Genomic DNA, 21548 nt, shown 5'->3' with positions numbered 1-21548 from the left:
TAGGGTTCGCCTCATGGCTATCTCTAGGAACTGTTATGGCGATTTATTGCATCTGATCCTTTCCTCTCCTCGCTGCGTCTTCTCCGTTGTCGTAGCTGTTTGGGAGTCTGTTTCACCGCAGTCTTTCCTCGTCGCCGCCGTTTAGAAGATCCGTCATTATCCTTCCTTCGTCGTCATCTCCTGTCGCCTTTTTTCCTCGCCGCAGTTTTTCTTTCCTCGCCGTAAGCCTCGGGATCGAGCAGAAAGTCCGCTCTCTACTCGGCTTGGCAGGGGTTATAGTTTCCCCTTTTGGATTTCGCTCTTCCCTCCCCTACACATTCGTTTTCTCGCCTCCCTCTTATGGCGATGGCTTCAGACAGATCGTATACTACTACCTTTGCGAGTGTCCACACCTCAGGTACTCCTAAGTCGTGCTCCTTCCCTCATTCGTTTGAGTTGACAGAGGAAATCAATAAAATTGGTAGGAAGAATGAGAAGTCTGTTATCTTTTTTACAAAAGCTGAATGTATTCAACTTGCTTCCTTTGTAGTCTGAATTTGGTCAGAAAATTTCTTTATGGTCACCCCAAAATGGAACTTATTCGTAAGGAATTTAAGCTTATGCATCTTGTTGGAGAGAAAAATTAGACTTTTAGATAAAAGACACATTCTTATTCAACTTAAGAATGAAGAGGATTACACGTGATTATTTGCTAGAAGTATAATCTGAATTGATAACAAAGCATAAAAATTTTGAAATGGTCGGTGGATTTTGACCCACAGACGAAACCACCAATCATTCCGGATTATATTCGCCTCCCTGACTTGAAATTTCATTATTTTACTCAAAAAATATTGTACTATATTGCCTCAGCTTATGGTAAGCCTATCAAAATAGACATTCTTACTGTTAATATTTTCCGTCCATTTGAAGTCATGGTATCAGTTGAAAGAGACATCACTTCAATCGCTTCTGAGGAAATTTGGTTGGACACACAAGTTGGACACACAACACCATATTGACAAAATGTTGTGATTGAGTTGTTCCTTTCATATTGTTCTAACTTTCGTATGTTCGGCTATTCCAATTCTCAATGTCGCCATCTACACCACATCTTAGACCAAAGAAGCAAAGTGCTTTGCCAGAGGCAGTGATTCCCCTCCTTCTGATCTGCTTCAAGTTATTGACACTATTGCTTATCAAAAGGATACCCCTGAAGATGTTATTATCATCGCAGACAATATGTCAACCATTCAGGCTCAACACAATACTGTAGTTTCCCCGTCTATGGAATCTTTTTTCGCGGGGGCGAGGGAGACATTTCAGACTTCACCAGCCTTAGAACCTATCATTGATGTTACATGTGACAATTTTTCTACTACTTCTTTACCATTCAACAGGTCGAGTAAGATGTTAATGTCATTCAGACACATGTGGTTCATGATGTGCAACAACCTACACATGTCCAACCACTTTTGGACCAATCCACTGATCAGATGAGTCAATCCTTGGATGAGGAATGACAAATTTATATATCCAGCAGGAAGAAGAAGAATAGACACCTACTTGAGCTCAGGACTTTGATAGATGATATTTTGGTTACTTCGGATGATGATACACACCTCACCAATTTGTTAGTCGGCTCTCTTCCGAGAACTAGAGTTAGAGACATGACTAAATTGGGATGTCCCTAAATTTTTTTACGTGTTGATGATTATAGTTTTTTGATCTTATATGTATCTTTTCTTTTTTTTTTCCTGGGGATTTTGTGTGTGTTGAATCGTGTGGGTTCGGTGTCTTCTTTTAGATCCACTTATACAATCTATCTGTATTTTTTCCTTTTTAATATATTAGCCATTGGAATTTTTCTATATGTATATATATCTGTATGTATTTTTTTTTAGAAAACCCAAAAGCTTATATATTAATTAGAAAGAATGATACAGATAGATATGTGGGAGGGCTCAAACATGACACCCTACCCACATGATAATTACAAAAGGTTTCAAAACGAGAAAATACAAAAAATACATGAAAAACCTAAAGAAAAAAAACAAAAAGTGTCAAAATGCGTAGCATCAGGTAGCTAGAGAGCAATTCAATTTTGCCTTGCTTCTGCTTCTAGTTCTAGGGAAGGAGCCAATTAGTGTCATTCCTAGTAATAACCAATGAATCATCCAATAGGTTCCCGAGCATGAGTCGGCCTCCATTCTTCTTATTCCTCCTGGAATAGACCTATCATTCATCATCTGAAGATTGACTCACCTGATTAGTGGATTGGTCTAAAGTGCGTCGAACATGTATAGATTGTTGAACATTAGAAGCAACAACTTGTTGTACCAGCTGGTCTTTTATTGGACAAATGAATACTCTCGTGTGTCTTGGCATGTAAGTGAGTCTTCTTCAATAGCAGTGGGTGGTAAAAACAGGATTGGATCTGTACCTATAGTATGGTGTTCTTCATCAGGAACTTGCGGTGTTGGAAAGAGAATCGAGTTGCATCTTCTCAACAGGTATGGTAGGTGGCTGGTTTTTCGCGATATCCAGTTTTAGATGAGGATGCAAGCGATTAGCAAATTGTAGATTTGCAACCAAACATACTACAATGAGAGCAACAAAGAGGGTGTGGTTCTATTTCAACCTTTGCCAATACCCGTTGTGAGTGGTTCCAATTCATACTTCATCTGGAGCTGGTTGAGTGATATTTCTCTCAGTTAAAACACAAGCCACAGAGGGTCTGATGACAGCAAACGTAGGATTATCAACCTTGAGAGACTTACCTTAAGCAGTAGCTAAGGAGTAGAGAATTTCTAAGTTGAACAGATGTACTTTCAACCCTAGAAAATTTATCCAAACAAGAATGATATGAACTCCGCTTTTGGATTAAAATCAACAGTCCACTTCAGAATTTTCATATAACGGTTGTCAATCTTGATAACTTTTCAAGAAAAAATGCAAGTGTAATCGAGATCGTGAGATAACTGAATAATTATGTGTCGATCGTAAAGTAAACCAATATTCCAACTGCCCAACAATTCATAGCATCAAAATCTTTCCGAATGATCTCAAGTTTTGGGTGTTCATAAAGAAATTTCTTCACTAAAGCAAACACTATAATGACGTGAGAGTACTGGTTTCAACCTCTCTGAGAATAAGAGCAGACTTCCAACTTTTTTTTACCAAACTTTTTATTGAAAGTCTGATCACCACCACCTTCAAGAGTCTCGTGGAAAGATTGTGGAACATTGCAGGACTTGCCAATACGAAAACCAGTCTCTGAACCTGAAAGAGGAGCATGAGTGGGAATAGGAAAGTCGCCGACAAGTGCAGTGGCATAGGAACAGATCGTCGATGCCATCTCCACCGACAAGATGATGTTTGTCATGCAGGAGAGCAAACAGTCACATCGTTTGGAAGGAGACGACTGCGAAGTAGAAGTGTCGTCGACTACAGAAGACGACAACGAGAAGGAAGAGTCGTTGTCTATGGGAATCAGGGCGAGTGTCATCAACTACGAATGACGACGACTACGGGAGACTGCCGGTGTCGACGACGACAACGACTACAGGAGACGACGGCGAAAGATAACGAGGGCGAGTGTCATCAACTACGGGTGAGAAGTCGTCGAGTAGAGAAGATGCTAGCTACGACTAGGAGGGCAAGCATCGTCGACTGCCGGTGACGTCGTTGATTGCAGAGACGACGTGAGCGAACGTCGTCGAGAAAGCTGTGAGGGCGTGAAAACGTCGTTGCGGAAGACGACAGAGAGAAAGTGAGAAAATGAGGAATCACCGTCGGGAATCGCCAACAAGCGAAACCCTAGCAGAGTCTGCTGCCGACACTATTGTGTGTGTGTGTGTGTGTGTGTGTGTGTGTGTGCGCGCGCGCGCGAAAGCCACAAGTGTGTGTGTGCGCGCGCGCGCGCAAGCCAAATACGACAAAGCACTGACGACTCATGCTGGTATACATGTCGTATTAGTAGTATACGAAATTGAGTTTCGTATATCAACCCTTAGGGAACAAGCTGAATTCCAATACTAAAATGTTCTAATCTATTATTGTCATTCTTAGCCTGAATGTCGATGTTTGAGTAATTTTACTAAAATGTCTAACTTTAAGTTATCAAGTTGAAATGATCCCATGTTAGCAAAGGTGAAGAGTTAAAGAGTTTTCAAATGCTTAAGAGGTTCTCTGAAATGGTTCCGTAGGACATCCAATGTGAAAGAATGATTCAACAAGCAGGTGACAAATGAGAGCATTCTTCTTCTTTACCCTCTATCTGTAGTCTAAGGAAGTTTGGCTGAAAAAATTTGGTTTAGTTCTTTAAATCCATTTTCTAGCCCCAAGATTTCATTTCTTCCATAAAGTTTGCACTAACCTAGAGGTAATATCCCTATTTCCCTGAGTTTATGTGATTAACCTACTTGTTCCACTATTATCTCTTCGAAATTTTATAATTCACGCAAGTATTGACAATTCATTCGACCAGAAGGAAAGTAAATGATGTTCCGAAGGTTAAACATGATCATTTAATATTAAACACAAAATCTCATAAGAAATTCTACACACATCATTCTTATATCCCCAATTCAAGAGAGAATAAGAGAACTGCTCATTACTCATGCTTGTACACATCAACATAAACTTTTTATTTGAAAGAATAAATCAAATAAAGAAGTCTTTAATAATTGAAATAAAATTAAACTACACGAAGAACAAATTATTGATCCCTTTATTTCTCACTTTGAATGATGATGATACAACCTTAAAGTCGCACAAACACTCACAAAACTCACTTCTCTACCCTTAGTTGCAAGTTGATCTTCTTTGGTCTTCTCCTTAGAAGCTCCATGCTCCAAAATGATAGAAAAAGACTCTACTTCAGTTAAATTGATGGCTTTTATGTTTCTCCCGACAAAGAGAAGCAATTTAATTGCTAAAACAATCAAATCATGTGAATTGGCACCTTGACAGGCACTGTATATGGCGCCTAGGTGCCAGTCTCAAAATATGGACTTAGGGCTTCGGGCACCCTAAGCACTTTGGGGTTGGCACCTAGGTGCTACAATTACAGTGCCTACTTTCCAATTGCTCTGTATCCTAGACGAACTTTGGGTGGAGTCCGACGCCTAGGCATTGGTATGCTACTTAGCTCCATTTTGAGATTTTTCAAGCTTTGATTGTTCTCTTTTTCCGAGTATCACAACAAAACACCAAAAACCTTCCACAGTGCGTAAGAAAACATATAAAAAGATAAAAATAGCTTTACAAATTGCCTCATTTTTTATGCATGTCAATATATAGATGTATTTATCTACATATGTATATGTATGTAGATATATCTACATCTGTATATGTATGCACACAGACACACACACAAACACACGCTCATTCGTTAGTTTTCCCCTCATTCTTACTTGATGGTAGCCACTTCTTGAATCTCGGTCCCAAATGAAGATGCAATGATTTTCCTTTATTATCTTTATTAGCATTACTGCCCTTTAGATAATGTAGGTTATATTGAATTTGATTGCTTGTGGACGTAGACACTGAAATTCAACTTGCGCTCAAAATCTAATCTTGGTTGAAATGCATGCTTAAGTTATGGAATTTTGATCATGCCTTAAATTAGATTTCAATATGGAGAAATGGTTTTATGATTTTAAATAAGCTCATAATATAACAATTATCTCTCAAACTTGTTCATAAATCAAAATTTGTTCATAAATCAAGTCACAATTTTTGACCATTCATCAGACAACGATCACATCAGGATAAAAAAAACATATCTTTTTTTTTAGTTTTTATTCTTCTTGGCTGAAGTGGCAGTAGGTTACTTTCCTAACTGTCATGTCTCGACTTACTTTTTGTATTTATGCATTATAGTTAATTAGTTTTTGATAGAAGTTATCTTAGGATATAATTTATTCTTGTGAGAAGTTATGAAGAATAAATTAGTTCCTTAGATGAGGAGTTATTTTCTTCTCTATTTTATATTTATTTGCTTGGATTGGTTTTATTTCATTTCCTATTTTAGGCTTTCTTATTTAATGTTGTTTCATTTATCTCCAAAATAAGTTATATGAAGTGATTAATTGGAGATAATAGGAGCTATATGCTTCCTTTCATATTATTGTCTTTTCTATTATAGGATTCATATACGGGTTATTTATAACCCTTTTCATATCAATGAAAATACCATTTTAGTTCCGCATTGTTTTGAATTTCAACATGGTATCAGAGTCAAATTCCCTACCTTAGCCGTCTGTCCTCCTTCCAGAACCGTCTGACTCCCTTCCTGTCATCGTCTGTGTGGGAAGGGAGAGGCACTCTGAAACAATAATTTTGTTCTTCTTCACCTTCTTCATCCTCGTCGGCTCTAAAGGCGGCGTCATCACTGTCCTCGCCCCATGCAACTTTATATGATGTCCATCATCCCCACCTCCATCAATCATCATTCAATTGATTCTTCTCCTTCGCCGCTTCGCGGACATCGTGAACAACGAGAAGAGATGTCAAAGAAGAAATTATCCGTCGGATCAATGACTATGATTCTTAAGGATTTCCATGGCGGTTTAATTCCCTCCGAGCTTTTACTTCCGCTTCGAGCATCTCATCGAGGCCTCAAGATAGTCCAACGCCTAGATTGTTGCCCCTAACCCCGCTAGTGACCACCAATGCCCATGCCCTTGCTCATCCGACAGTCTTCTCCGTGTTCTCAACGAACGAGGTTCGACTTCCCTATCTTCTCAATCATTCGTTGGTCGCCACTTTGGCAAGGACGAGTGCAAGCCCTTTGTTTCGTCTACTCATCGACGCCCATCAGTTTTGCAAAAGAATTCACTTGCACCAAACCTATCGTTGTATCTTAGACTGTCGCACGATCGAATTCCAATCGCTTGGTTTCCAATCCGGTTGTGCCATACCATCTCTCCCCATTCCGAAGCTTTTCTCTGTAGCAGTTCGGCTTTCTGGTTTCCAACAGTCCGATTTCCCTTATTTTCTACGGATTTCTACCACTGGAGGTGTAGTTTTTTTCTTATAGATGTCATTATTCCTGCTATTTTTTGGCTCATGTTCTCTGCAACAGTTTGACTTCTGTGGTTTCCTGCAACCTTATAATTTCAATCCTCTCTTACTACTGCTCCACATCCCAACTGATGCTAGGTTTCTCGAGAAAGATCCGCAGGCTGTCTTTCGAAATATTTTTCTGCAGTTTTTTTGTGAAGATTGCCCACTTCTTTGCAAACTCCCTAGCAGCATTACCTGTAAGAGCCTTCCGCCTACCTACAGATATTGCAGGAACTGTAGTCTAGGTAACCGCAATCAACTAGAAATATGTCTTTTTCTACAGGTTGTCTGCTTTCCTACAAACTCTCCTGCAACATTAACTGAAGGAGTTTTTTGCCTACCAACAGACACTGCAGGAACTGCATTCAAAGACAACCGCAGTATGGGATAAAGATTTTAAGTTCTACTTCACGAAATCTCTCTCGCCCGTTGTTTGATGTTTTCAAATTTAAGTTGAAAATGATTTTCAACCATATTACAGCTTGAGGGGGAGCGATTAAAGTTATATTAGGAAATAATTTATTCCCGTAAGAAGTTATGGAGAATAAATTATTTTCTTAGCATATGAGTTATTTGCTTCCCTATTTTATATTTATTTTCTTATATTGGATTTATTCTTTTTCCTATTTTTGGCTTTCCTATTTTTTATTATTTCTTTTATCTCTAAAATAATTAACATGAATTGATTAATTGGAGATATTATGAGTTATGTATCTTTTCTTTTATATTATTTCTTTTTTATTGTCTTTCATATTCTAGGATTCATGTAAGTGTTATTTATAACCCTTTCATATCAATGAAAATACTACTTTAATTCCTTGTTATTCTAAATTTCAACAGTTTTTTGTGATTCTTATTTATTGGTTATAAGACCTAGTTTTTCATTCAGAAAATTATGTGGCATTTTGAGGCATTATGGCCACTAGTGTTTATTGTCATGAATTTTCTCATCATGTAAATACGAAGTTAAGAAAAACCTGATCTAACTAAGAGAATTAAAGAAAAATTGGAAAAATACAAGTCTTTTTACTTGGTATGAATAATTAGAAAATATGAAATTTTTGTTTTCTTCATTTTCTATTAAATTTGTTAAATTAAATGAAGGTGCATTTGCGTGCATAGCACATAATTCTTATGTATTTACATGTCTCAGACCTAACCTTTCAAATTTATACCCATAACACTCAAATTTTTAATATCACATCAAACATAGCACGATTACCACTTTAGAAAAGTGAAATACACTTTTCATGAATAAATTTAAAGTTCTGAAGTACTACACATGCAAATATGAAAGCTTTGGTGTGAGATATGTAAATACATACGAATTGTGTGAAATCTATGCAAATTTCCCTTAAAATGAGTTTTAAAATAATTTATAAATTATGAAATTTAGGAATTTAAAATATTTTTTGGATAGTGTTCTAGATCCAATTTAACTTTAATTAATCAGATTTAAATTAATGAGTTTAAACTTAGTTATTTGTTTTTTTTTTAAGTTTATTTAATACTTTATCAATTTAAGAATATTATAAGAAATTAAATTGATGGGAAAAATGTGTTTTAAACAATAAATCTATTTAAGATGAAACCTGATTAATTTTTATTAATTAAAATCATATTTCTTAAATAGTACAAATATTAATGCAGTTATTAATTTTGTAACAAGATTTATTGTTTTAAAATTATTCATTAATTTCACTCATTAGAGAAAAATTAAAACTATTTTAGTGATGGAAATCTGTTTCAAAATAAATTATGTTAGGGGAATATTTTTTAAATAAAATTATTAATTATAGTTCAATTAAATTATAATTTAATGAAATTTTGACAATGCTGGGTATTCTTCATGGTTATAAATTTACTTTGTAAACCAAAAATTCTATTTTCTAGAATATCTTTTCATTTGTTTAATAATTTTGTTTTTTGTGACTAAAATTGATTTATTATGGGTTTTCAAGATCTAAATTCTTTTTTAATGAATAAGTCTGCAATCCTTAAATTTTATTAAAACAAATGATTGGGTTAAATATCTCATTATTTAAAAATTAATAATTGCTAGCATGCATGATACACTTAATAGTGATTGAGAGTCTATCTTTCTAATCGAGTGAAAAATCATAGGGACTATTTGAAACGTTAGTTAACTCAAAAAACAATAGAAAAATCAAATGTTATTATTGAATTTAAATAAGGGATTACAACCACACAATCGAAAATAGGAAATAGCAATAGACATGACACTCAAATAGCGGTCAATCCAATGATGGCGGAGGTCGGCTAGTTAGGCTGAAAGTGGTGGTAAGTACCAAGAATGGGTAGGATAGGGTGTTGGAGGTGATGATTTCAGTAGATGAAGTTTATGGGAGGTGGATGAGAGGTGGTAGTGCTTATGGGTGGCCAGAATAGCAGGACAGTAACAATAGATGATGGTAGGGATGGTTGGGAAGGTTAGAAAAGGCAAGAACAACACGACTTTGCTGCACGAGGGGCAACAATTGGCTAGGAAAGAGGTTGTGGTTGGTAGGAAGGAACAACAAAAAGCAGCAATTGGCTGTTTGGGATGGTCGCAAGGTGGCACACAAGCTTTGGAAGATGGTAACAAAGGAAACGAGGCTGGGAAGTAGCACCAAGGTGGTATACTAGTTTAGAAGGCAGCAGCAGGTAGAAGCTGGTCTGGAATACAACAGAAGGGTGGAAGACTGGTTATGGAAAGTGGTAGCAAAGTTGAACTGCAGAAAAACAATTTTGAGGTGGTTGTTCGGGGTGGCTGTATCAATGAAGGGTGATGAGGAACGACTGGAAGTAATGTGGAATGATGAAGAGAAGGATAATCACCGCATTATTAGCGAGATACAGTCAGAGCACCACTCGATGCTTGGATACAACCCTAGGAGGGCAACTTAAAGCGCCATCGTTTGTCCCTAATAAAACATATGAAAGGCTTGCCCAAAACATCAGAAAAACAAATACATAATAATAGGATAACTAGGAGTGTCCCAAGATGACTCATCGACTCCACTATCATGAAAAAAACCTGGACTGATTTGGTCAAGGCACAAAAGCAGGACTCCCATTATCTGACGTGGGAAGCTTGCGTCGTTCGCTCCATAAGATTGGTAATGTAGATTTAGTCGAACAAGGTCCAATGTATTTAAGGGGAAAATCCATTGCTTGGAGTGACACTATTCTTTGAAGAAGCCATGCAATAGATAGCTTAGAGAGCTCATCTTCCTCAATTAAGAGTCAGTTTGGGGCAGCTGTTGATTATTTATAATCTGATGATACACAGATTATTTTGATAATTTGATAATCTGCAGATTATTAGAATAAACTGACTTGTTGTTTGGGGCAGCTTATTCAGAATAGCTTATTGGTAGTTATTGCTATATAATGACTTTCCTGCCCCTGTCTGGTAAAACTGTTTGAAACAGAACTAAAATGAGAACAAAAATATATAGTACATAAACATATAGTGCAGAAGCATGAAATCATTACAAATCAGTTCCAAAAGATAACATACAGCTATCACACTCTCGTGAGTATCAGAAAAAAAAAAATAAAGACAAGTACAACTACAATGAAAAATATTAAAATATTCAGTTTCAAACCTTGATTACGCCTGTCCTCAGTTGCACTATCAACCTAGGAAAACATCGAATTCCCCTCATTGCTGGGAGTGTAATATGTGGGGCTGTCAGCCCATCGAAAGAAACTGTGATGAGTTGAAACACCCTTGCGACAACCGTAGAACTGTCTTCCACTGTTATAAGACTGATGCATTGTGAGTAACAGAGTCAGTAGTCCACAGTAACACAAAATAACTATGTCTGTCATTGAAATCCTAGAAGTTATGTTGGTATAACTGCGAAAAAAAAAACAAAAAAACCAAACGTCAGATCTTAAAAAAAACAAAAAAAAAGTACACATCAAAATGAATCTATAATATACGAAGAAAAGATAGACTTGGTGAATTAGCTGTCATAGATAACATCTGTTATAGACTTCCTCAGAGCAGTCATCTCAGTCACACCCTCCGCTTCATGAACTTTAAATTCATTACAGTCATTCTCATCCTCAGGAACTGAAGGCCGATTAAAAAAGTATAGAACACTACTAATAGAGATTCAGGAATCATATAGAAGTATATTTAAAAAAAAAACATAACTCCAAAAAACAAATGAGTACATAATTTCAAATAGTACATAGTACAACAAAAAAACATAGAAAACTCATTCATCCACAAGAATATGCAAATACTCGACGCGCAACTCTGGTTCCATCGCTATGAATATTTGTCTACGTGTTGAATCCTCTAGTTTTTTCATACTTATTGCATAAAAACGTCTGTTCGCAACTACTTCAGGGATAGTAGACAAAGTTCGAAGACAGGAGCAGGCGGTGGTGTCCAAACGCATCTATGAGTCGGTCAAATGAAGTTTTCACAGAAGTGTCATTTTCTTTTTTCCATAAAAGCTTTATGCTAACATATTCTCCCATAATGCCAATAGCAACAATAGTGTCCAAATAATCACATTGAGACAACTCTCAAAAGGATTTGCTCATAGCTATGAATCTCAAACCATTTTTCTGCCACCAATACCAACAAAAATGTTCAAATAATAATGTAATTTCCACAGTGTAGCAATTTGCTCATAAAAAAAAATATACTGACACAAAAGAATTATGTGGTTCGGTCAAAGAATTACATCCACAGTAAGACATCAAATATGTTTTATTATGCAATTGTGTAAGGTTAGATAGCTATGATTCTCAAGGGAGAACATTACAACATGCTCTCAGCTAACCCGATACAATCAGTGCTCCTAATTCTTCCTCACTTTTCTCCCTTTGGTGCTAATGAAAGTACCTCAACTTACAAATAAAAGTAGCTCAACTTAAACCAATGTCGAGCATATTCATGGATGCTAATTTAGCAAGCCAGTTTTTTTTTTCTTTATATTTTTGATTTCACAGTATTAAATGAAACGGATATTCATGAAGCTATTAGAGGCTTCATCCTGTTGTTGTACCAAGAAGAAATGTTCCAATGTCGTGCTCTTTGTTGTTGAATGCTGTAGTGTTTTTGGAAGGTTTTGTAGATTCAGGGACTAGGATCTAGTCTTGCCGTTTCAAATTTGATATAAAAATAACTGATGCATTCCTCTGATCCTCATTTTAACAGCTATAAAGTGTGAAAAATTGTTGTAAAAATGAAGATGATCTTTTTCTTTACTACTGCTATATTATTTAATCTTTTTTCCTTATTTGCCAAGCTACTCATAGAAAGCAATGCCAATGCTCAAGCTAATATATAATATCGACAAAGCCAAGCTACTCATAGAGCAATGCCAATCAAATCCCTTCCAATATAATATCAAAACCAATGCAACAAATCCCTTACAATAGAGCAATGTCGAGCACATACAAATATGCCTTAAGTATGAAAAAAGCCTCAACATATGAACAATAAACCAAAAGCAGACACAACCAAGAAATTGGGATCCCTGTATGGAAAGTCCAAGCAGGCATAAGCAAATCTCAATTGGAATGAGTCGAGTAGGTCAAAAAAACTTCAAACCACAATGTCATTGAAAGCAATACAACAACTTGAAAAACTGCGAACCATCCTGTCAACCTACAAAAATAGCAAGAATTGAAATAACTGCCAACCATCCTTCTCAACATTAGCAACTCATGACAAGAGTCGGATAAAATACCAACCACAATCTCTCCTAGAATTGAAATAACGGCCAATCACAATCTCTTCTACAATTTAAAAAGAACTAAGGATTCTAGAGAAGTAAACAGAAAGATCAACCACAAAATATAGGAAACTTGAAAATCAAACTCTTAAATAGAAATTAATAGCAGCTCATAAACAACTTATAAGGCTTTCCTTGCCTGTATAAGCAGCTCAGAAATTATTCCTTACGCCCAACAAAAATCCTTGCTTTTCGACTTGAAATAAAAAGAAGAAAAGAAAATTCTTGCTCTTCGGTCAAGGAGGAAAAAGAACCATGTAACAACGACGTTCGATCGCTATTTCCAAACAAATCCATGGAGGGAGAGGGCGAGGGAGATAAAATACCCAGCAAACAAAAATTATCCTCACCCCCAACAAAAATTGAAACGAAAGTCGGGCCCAATATAAGGAATGCATTCTCCACATTATCTTCGTCCTATAACAGACAGGGCTCGATAAAATACCCAACAAACAAAAATTATTTCTCATGCCCGGCAAAAAATCGAAAGGAATTTAAGGGCAACCAGAAAGAGCCATTCGCATTTTTCGACTTGAAAAAAAGAAATAGAAGAAAATCCTTGTCTTAGGTCAAGGAGGAAAAAAAACCATGTAACTGTGACGTTCGATCGTCATTTCCTAACAAATCCAGGGAGGGAGAGGGCGAGGGAGATACACAAGAAAGAAGCATTGACGGTGAGGGAAAACATATCTTACGAATTAGAAAGAAAAATAGAAAGGAAGAAGGTTCGATATTCTCTAGGGTGACGACTCCAGGGAGGGAGAGGGCGAGGGAGATCAGGGGTATCTAGGGCAACGCTTGCGCTGAATGCGGGACGCAGGTTTTTACCTACGTCGAAGACCCTTAAGGAATTCCCAGACGCGGATGCGGTGCGTCACAAATAATTTGCTCTAATGCATGTTCCAAACAGTGCGGCAGCGTTTTGAAAACGTCGCCGCACCTCAATAAGCTGCTCCAAACAGGCCCTAAAATATGAAAGAGGCTGCACCCTTCTTTGGCCACTTCACGATGACATGACCACAATGGCAGATCATCTATTTTGCTTGACTTGTTAGACTAAGACTATTAGGCACACATCTTTTTGAGCTTGGAGGTTCTATGGTCACTGGGGACATCTATGAGATAACTAGGGCTTGGACTGCCTAGTAAATTCTTGATGAATTATCATGCTTCAGGTCTTGGTTTGATATCCCTCGGCCCAGTTCAATATCGCTCATCCTTTTATCTTCTTTCTTGAGCACTCTATTTCTCTATTTAGCCATCGCCAATAGCTTTTTTTCTTGACACTAAGTAATTACACTTTCATTTTGCACGCACAAGATTGATAATTTGAATCTAAAATTTTATCAAATTAAAGATTTCAAAGCTGTGTCAGACTATCTTTTTATAAGCTTCATCTCTATATTAGTAAATATTATGGACACAAGACCAAATCTAGTTCAATTTTTAAATAATCTTAGAACTCAACTTTTATTTTATCCAAAACCTTAAATATATGGTAAAATAAAATCCTTATATTACTAAAGACTAAGTCCCTTAACCATCATAGCTTTCTCCAATATAACTCAGCCCAAGTCCAATATCACTCATCCTTTGATCTTCTTTCTTGAGTACTCTCTATTTCTCTATTTAGCCATCACCAAGAGGTTTCTATACTGCGCACTAAGTAATTACACATTCATCTTGCACACACAAGATTGATAATTTGAATCTAATATTTTATTTAATTAAAGCACAAAGTGCAGTCTCAGACTATCTATTTATAGGTTTTATCTCTATTTTACTATATATTTGACACATGACTGCTAGTTCAATTTTAGATAATCCTAGAACTCAAAACTTCTATTTTATCTAAAATATCAAATCGGTGGTCAAATCCTTATATTGCTAAAAATCAAAATCCCTTAGTCATCATAGCTTTCTCCATTGGCTTCTTTTTTTTTGGTCACATTAATCGTCGACCATCTGAAGATCCGGTTAGGAGAGTAGATGTTTTAGTTTCGACTTATGCTAATAAAGGTAGAGGTAAACTAAAAAGACTTGGTCTTGTTGTATAAAAAAAAGTTCTTAATTTTTTACTAGAGTTAAATGAAAATATGACACTCTATGGGCCACAATGGAGGAAAAGGATTCATGTATCTGAACACTTATTGGGTTAAAGGTTTGTTGTTGTTGTTGTTGTTGTTAATATCTTCAAGTTGTTGGATCAAGTTCCGTGCATGATAAATAAAAATTGGTGAAGGAATTTTTTTAAAAAAAATATATTTTTGTCCTTCATTTACATTTGCTATTGTTTTCTTTTGGTGCTCTCTTTTTTCGTTTTACTATTTAAATGTGATTTATGGATGATTTCTTGTTTGCGTTGTTCTTTCTTTCTGGCTTATTCTTTTGAGGATCATTTTTCTAGAGCTGCTATGCGCTAGCAAAGTTTGGTTACATGTTCGGTAAGTGCATTTGTAGATACTTCTGCAATCGATACATTTTTCTTTCTAATTACTCTCAATTAGTAAGACATGATAGATTATCCTTGACCTTATATTACGCTTAGAGAGTGTGTAGAAAAGTTGCAGCTTCTGAACAATCCAGATGAGCGCCGAAGAAGATTGAATGAAGTGCCTCAAATACATGCTGATCCAAAGATGAATCCAGAATATGAGTCTTCGGAAGAAGAGGAAGGTGATAAAAATCAAGGTGATTCTGGAGTTTTACTGTTTTTTTCTTACTGCCACTTTTGACATTTCTTTGGACTTTTGCTGGTTTTTAGTATGCTTGGAGTAGCCTCGACTCTGATGATAAATGTTTTTTTTTTCTTTTCGCCTCCACTTTGGGGTCTGGCCAAATGGGCTAGTGATTTTGTACGTGGCTGTTTCCATGTTACACTTTTTCCCAAATAGGCTTAGTGTCGACTCTTATGTCATAAAATTTTCACTTGCATTAGTAGAGTTCTTTTAGTTCAACCTGTGTTGCTCTAATAGTGTTTGTAATAACTAGAACTTAGTATATCCATTGAGTTGTTGCTGGCTTTTGGCCTTAAGTCGGACAGTTGTTCTTTTGACGTAACATACTAGGATGGTCAGCCATTTGAGCAGTTGCTTTAGCATGAGCATGCTTAATTTTGGATTTCCCTGTAAAAACTTTTTAGAGCTCCTTTTTTTTTTGAGGGATTTTGCAGAGTTCCCATGGTGATTTTTTGCATCTATGTAGATTACCAGAATCGATCAAAGGAAGCTTTATCCCTGAGAAAGAAAAGGGAGTTAGTTCCTCGCGGAAGAGCTGGTACTGTAAGAAATAACTGGAATGGTATGCATAGAAGTCCAACTTACAATTGTGAAACAAGCAGAAAAATTCAGGGTGAAGTTTGGCAAGATAGATCGGACATATATAACAGTACGGCTGAAAGACCAAATGAAATTCTTCTGAATCAAAGCAAAGAGACGTATCATTCTGAGGCCAGTTTTACTGGTCTTCAGACTCCAAATCCTGGCAACTATGCTCCAAAATCTTTTGGACAGCAGTCACATGGTTCTGTTCCTGAAATTAACTCGGCGAACCACCCTGAAGTTTTATTGCCATCTATAACAAATGAGGCCGACAAGATTTGGCACTACCAAGACCCATCCATGAATATCCAGGGACCATTTTCAATATCACAGTTGCGCAAGTGGAATACTACTGGCTATTTCCCACCTGATATGAGGGTATGGAGAACTTCTGAGAAGCAGGAAGACTCCAAATTATTGGCGGATGTACTAGCTGGAAGATTTTATAATGACCCACCGCAGCAGGTCACTCAGCATGGCAGCTTTTCACATCAGCTTGCATGGGCTGAAAGGCAGCAGACCAGAGGCAATTGGAATGCACTTCAAAATATCAAGCAAACAACTTTAGATGTTTTGCCTCAGCCACCACCTGTTTGGTCTGTACCTGGGGTTGAAGTGTCTAATTCTTCTGAGGGAAAGCCAGGCATATATTCTAGCCCCTGGTCCAGCAACCCTAAACCTACTGGCCCAATATACAATAATCCATATCAATTTCCGGTGATCCTCCAAGAAGCTGGGAGAGGAGGAAATGGCAGCGGATGGAACCAGGAACAGGATCATGGGAATATTTGGAGTCCAACTAGGCCTACGGTTGGGATGCCTAGTAAAACTCCAATGGTTGAAGCCAATCATACTTTAGAACCCTCCATTGTTTCTTCTATTCCCAGCACCAATGAGCAAATTTGTCGAATGAAAAAATATCAATCCTATGAAACTGACTGCCCAAGTCCGACTCCTACAACTGAGAGGAATGAATCGTTATTACGGCAGGATGAACTAGGTTCTACCAAGAATTGTCCTGCAACACTGGATGGACTGAGTGGCAACATGGCACTTAATCATGGGCCTGCTGCTGCTCCATCTGGAATACTGGACTCTTCTCATCCTGCTCATCCTGCTCATCCTGCTCATCCTGCTCATCCTGCTCATCATTCAATTATTAACTTTGAATCATCAAATACAGCTTCGGCTGTGGGTTTGACAGACAAAATTCCATGTAATGGAATGCAAAAGATGGACAACGCAAAATCTGAGTTACCAAACAATCTTTCTCCAATTGCTACTAATGATGATATAGGCAGCGGGCAATCTCAAAACCCTATGCTGAACTATTCACCCATTCATCAAGCGAACCCACAAAATGCGAGCGAAATGGAGTCTTCCCTTCCATCTCCTACGCCCAAGAGCAGTAAGAGTACTTGGGGAATAGATACTCCCAGCTCATCCAGTAATGTATCCTCTCAAAACCAAAACCTACAGACGATACAAAATGCTACTTCATCTTGGGGTGTGGCACTGCAAGGAAATGCAGGCTGGGGCGCACCGTCCTATGCGAATGCCAATGCAAGTACAGGTTGGGGGGCAGCAACTGCTCAGGGAAATCCAAATCCCAATACTAGTTGGGGTGCACCAATTCAGGCGAATAGAAATGCGAATATTGGCTGGGGGTTACCTGTTCAATTGAATGCGAATACAAATACGGGATGGGGGGCTCCGTCTCAGGGTATTGCAAATCCCAATGATGCTAGTGCAAGAGCTGGCTGGGGATCAGCATATGGGAGTCGAAATGGGGGCTGGAAATCATCCGATAGAGATACAAGCAGACGCTCCGTCTATGAAGTTCGCAATGGAGATGGTTTCTCTCGACACAGAGACAGAGATACTGGTCGTCGTGGTGGGAATGATTATAGGAATAACCAGTTGCAGTCAGGTGGAAGGGGAGGTCCATCATGGCCCCATCAAGCTTCTGCTGGTGGGGACGGACAGAGAGGAGTGTGCAAGTTTTATGATAGCGGACACTGCAAGAAGGGGAGATCGTGTAAATATTTGCATGATGATCTAAGGAGAGACATTTGATAGCCTTCTTGTACAGTATTATTAACTTTGATCGGCTGCAGGCATGAAAGCTTTGCTTTGTTTTATCATGTAAGTTTAGGTAACTTTTTTCTGCATGTTTCTTTAATATTCTCTTAGCTTCTCTATTTTTCTCATGTATCAGTAGTTAATAAGATATGCAGAGCTTTTCCACACTTAATAGTAGCTTTTTAACTTATTGAAAAATATTGTGGTTGGCAATATCAATGCATCATGAAAGATAGTTCATGCTCATGTGCCTGACCAAAATGTCTCAAGCTACACACTCCATTGTAGCTGGTTGTTAAATGATCCGAGAAAAGTTGTAAAACGTCCTATAATTTATTGAAGTGTCAATTTAGTCCCCAGATTTTTATATTGCTAAAATAATCTTTTCTAAGTAATGTTTAAACCCATATTAGAAGAATGTGACGTCTAATTTGATATTTTTATAGGCTCGGGGACTAAAATGACCCATGCAAATATGCGGACGGTTGTTTTGAAACTTACTCATTATGACTGATCATCTTCTACGAGTCTTCCTTTTTAAAAGGCAGGCTGGTGCAAGGGTGAAATAGGTTGGTTCTGCTATTTGTGAGCTATAAAATTCTGTATAATAGAGCTATAAAGTCATTTATAATGTCATGGTCGAATTTTTGCAAAAACCAGTTCAACAGAAGTAGAAGGCTCTGCCTGTAGGAATTTAAGCTGTAAGAGAAAAAGAACTGCTGCTGCATGTTGCAATTATGAAACTGAACGGGTTTACTAGTTGTAACGTAATGTATAATCATATGTTGCAATCAGTTCTAACATGAATTGGTCGTCCCAATTGCAATAGAACCTGAATCCCCCCTGAATTTGATGAAAATTGCATTCTGTATCTTTTCATAACAAAATAGAACATAAAAGTGCAAAACATAAAAAAATGTCAATAATTTACTAAGATAATAATTTAATTAATGTTTAGATAAACTAATAAATTAAACCCACCGAAAATTAATTTTTAATTTTTATAGAAATTTAGAACAACAAATTTAAATGATATTTGATTTTTTTCTGACATTTTAGAATGTTTAATTTTAATTTTAATTAGTGATTATTTTTAGAGCTTATAATAAGAAAATGCGTGAAGTATTCTATGGGGCTTTTATGCACAATTCATAATATGAACTTGAAACATGCCATCTAGAGTTCTATTGTACATATCCTAATTCATCTTAAGATTGATGTACATCATTATAATCTTTCCAATGAAGCCTCTTAATTTCTCAGAAGATGCGCCGAAGACACACATCAATGAGTTCATTTTCAAATCGTATTTCCTAACGTTTTCGAAAATCACCCTTAGGTCTGACATATGATCCTCTACGGAAACTTTTAATTACTATATCATCGATGTGACATTCGACTTGATGATGTAGTAGGCTATCGAAGATGTGCGCCATAACACTGATAGGTTGTCTCGACATTCTTCAAGCTAAAAGGCATAACCTATAGCAAAAGATGCTGATAGGATTATGAAATGCCTCATGTTGCTATTCCTCTGGGGCCATCTGGATCTGGTTGTAACCGGACAAACCATCCATGAAGGAGAACATTGAATGAGAGGAGGCCAAATCTATAATAAGCTTCAAAATTGGCAAAGGAAAATCATCTCTTAGGCAAGCCTTATTTAGGTCCCAAAAGTCGATACAAACTCGTATTTATTAGTTCTTTTGAACGGACACGATGCTTGCAAGCAATGTAGGTAAGAAACTTCCCTAATGAAGTGAGCCTCGATGAGCTTTTTGATCTCTTCAATGACCAACAGCTCTATTTCAGGTCACATTCTCCATGGAGTTTGTTTTATAGTACTCAGATCAATGACCAAATGATACACCGCTACCTCTTGACCAAATCGGGCATTTCGACATAACTCCAAGCAAGGGATTCGCGAAACTCTTTTAGGATTTTTATGATTTTGCTAGCCAAAGAATCTAATAAGAGTTTGCTTACAAAAGTTTAACGTGGATCGTCAACAATTCCTAGGTTGACTTCGATCAACTTGTGAAAGGTTGAAGAGACTCTATCCTTAAGCTTAGGAGGGGTATCTCTAATTTCGACCTCCACATTATTAGAGGCAAGGATCTCTATGTCTTCCAACACATAAATCATCCTGCATGAGGCTTTAGGGAGCTTGGTTTTGTTAGGGTTTTTCACATTTCCCAAACCATACCTTTTCTTAGATGGTCTATTCTGTCATAGCCTCACACATTCCAGACCATTTCTCGAGCAATAACCCATTATCAAGCATTTTAACAATAAGATGAGAGTGATAATAAGAAAGAGGAATAACTCTTTGACTCTTGATCTCATCATTCAAAAGCATTGCATCATTGTTTGTTACATGAGAATCAATTTTGTAAAATAAAATGCTCCTCGTTAGACTTAAGCCTCAGAGTCTGATATAGTCTCGATATTTGTCATAACTAATGACAAAGTAGGGAGCCTAGGCTATTGCTTTGATGTCATAGTGGCAAGGTACCTTTCCTTATGCTTCATTGCTTCCATGCCATATGCTAGGAGAGAACTATAAAGGGGAGGGGTCTGTGGACATCCTACGATTTAGGTTAGAAGAGATGCCTTCTTAGATGGTACATAATACTCAACATCATCATATACTCCTACCTCAATGATAAAAAAAGTTGAATAACTCTAGAGATGGAAAATTCTTCCCTTCCACGCATGTATATAATACATTAATGTAGGGTTAAAGGCTCATCTCATACTCATGGATCCACGAATGTTCGCGCAAAGCTCTAAATGACGTGTTTCCTCGATCACATAAAATTTGGCTTCGCTCTTGAACTCTACAATTTGGAGAGGTAATGTAATAGAGCCTAAGGTCTTTTGACCCTTTTCATTGAAGCCATTAAGCATGATCCTATCCGAGCACAATCTCCTCATATTTAGGAGAGTAACTCGAGAGTAAGGACGCTAATGATATTAATAAAAGCACCAAGATCAACTAATATACAATTTAATGGAGTTTCGTATATCATGATTGTCATGTATAATGGATGGTTGTGGTCCGTAGTGCCTAAAATTAAATCATCATCAGAAAAGGTAATGACAACTACGTCCGGTGGTGTAACCACCTCCTTCATCCTCTCTTGAGCATAATAAACATTAAAGACTTCTGGCTCTAAAAGAGCCTTCACGAAAGTTTCCATAAGCTTAGAGGAAAGAAGAAGCACATTAAAGATGCTCAAAACAACTGGAAACCTTTTGAGATATGCTAACACATTATAATCACTCATATTCAAAGGTTATTTAGTTCCTTTATCAGGAGCCTCGGGTT

General features: G+C 37.1%; 1 protein-coding gene across 2 annotated transcripts in view; it reads left to right on the top strand.

Moving 5' to 3' along the window:
- LOC110026502 (zinc finger CCCH domain-containing protein 19-like) overlaps nucleotides 1-18944 on the top strand; it is a 101840-nt gene extending 82896 nt beyond the window's left edge. The window contains exons 9-11 of one of the 2 annotated variants that reach the window (XR_002294211.1): nucleotides 15358-15506; nucleotides 16020-18280; nucleotides 18664-18944. Coding sequence is in view for 1 of the 2 variants with exons in the window: in XM_020727459.1 (XP_020583118.1) it covers nucleotides 15358-15506; nucleotides 16020-18211 (2341 nt within the window). In the remaining variant the exon portion in view is untranslated. Of the gene's footprint in view, nucleotides 1-15357; nucleotides 15507-16019; nucleotides 18564-18663 lie in introns of those variants that run through there. The other variant, XM_020727459.1, reaches the window with a different exon arrangement.
- The last annotated feature ends 2604 nt before the right edge of the window (nucleotides 18945-21548 follow it).

Source organism: Phalaenopsis equestris, unplaced genomic scaffold, assembly GCF_001263595.1.
Source record: "Phalaenopsis equestris unplaced genomic scaffold, ASM126359v1 Scaffold000374, whole genome shotgun sequence".
Classification (NCBI taxonomy): Eukaryota; Viridiplantae; Streptophyta; class Magnoliopsida; order Asparagales; family Orchidaceae; genus Phalaenopsis; species Phalaenopsis equestris.
The sequence above is the reverse complement of the archived record's forward strand: the minus strand, read 5'-3'. Positions and strand labels throughout refer to the sequence as shown.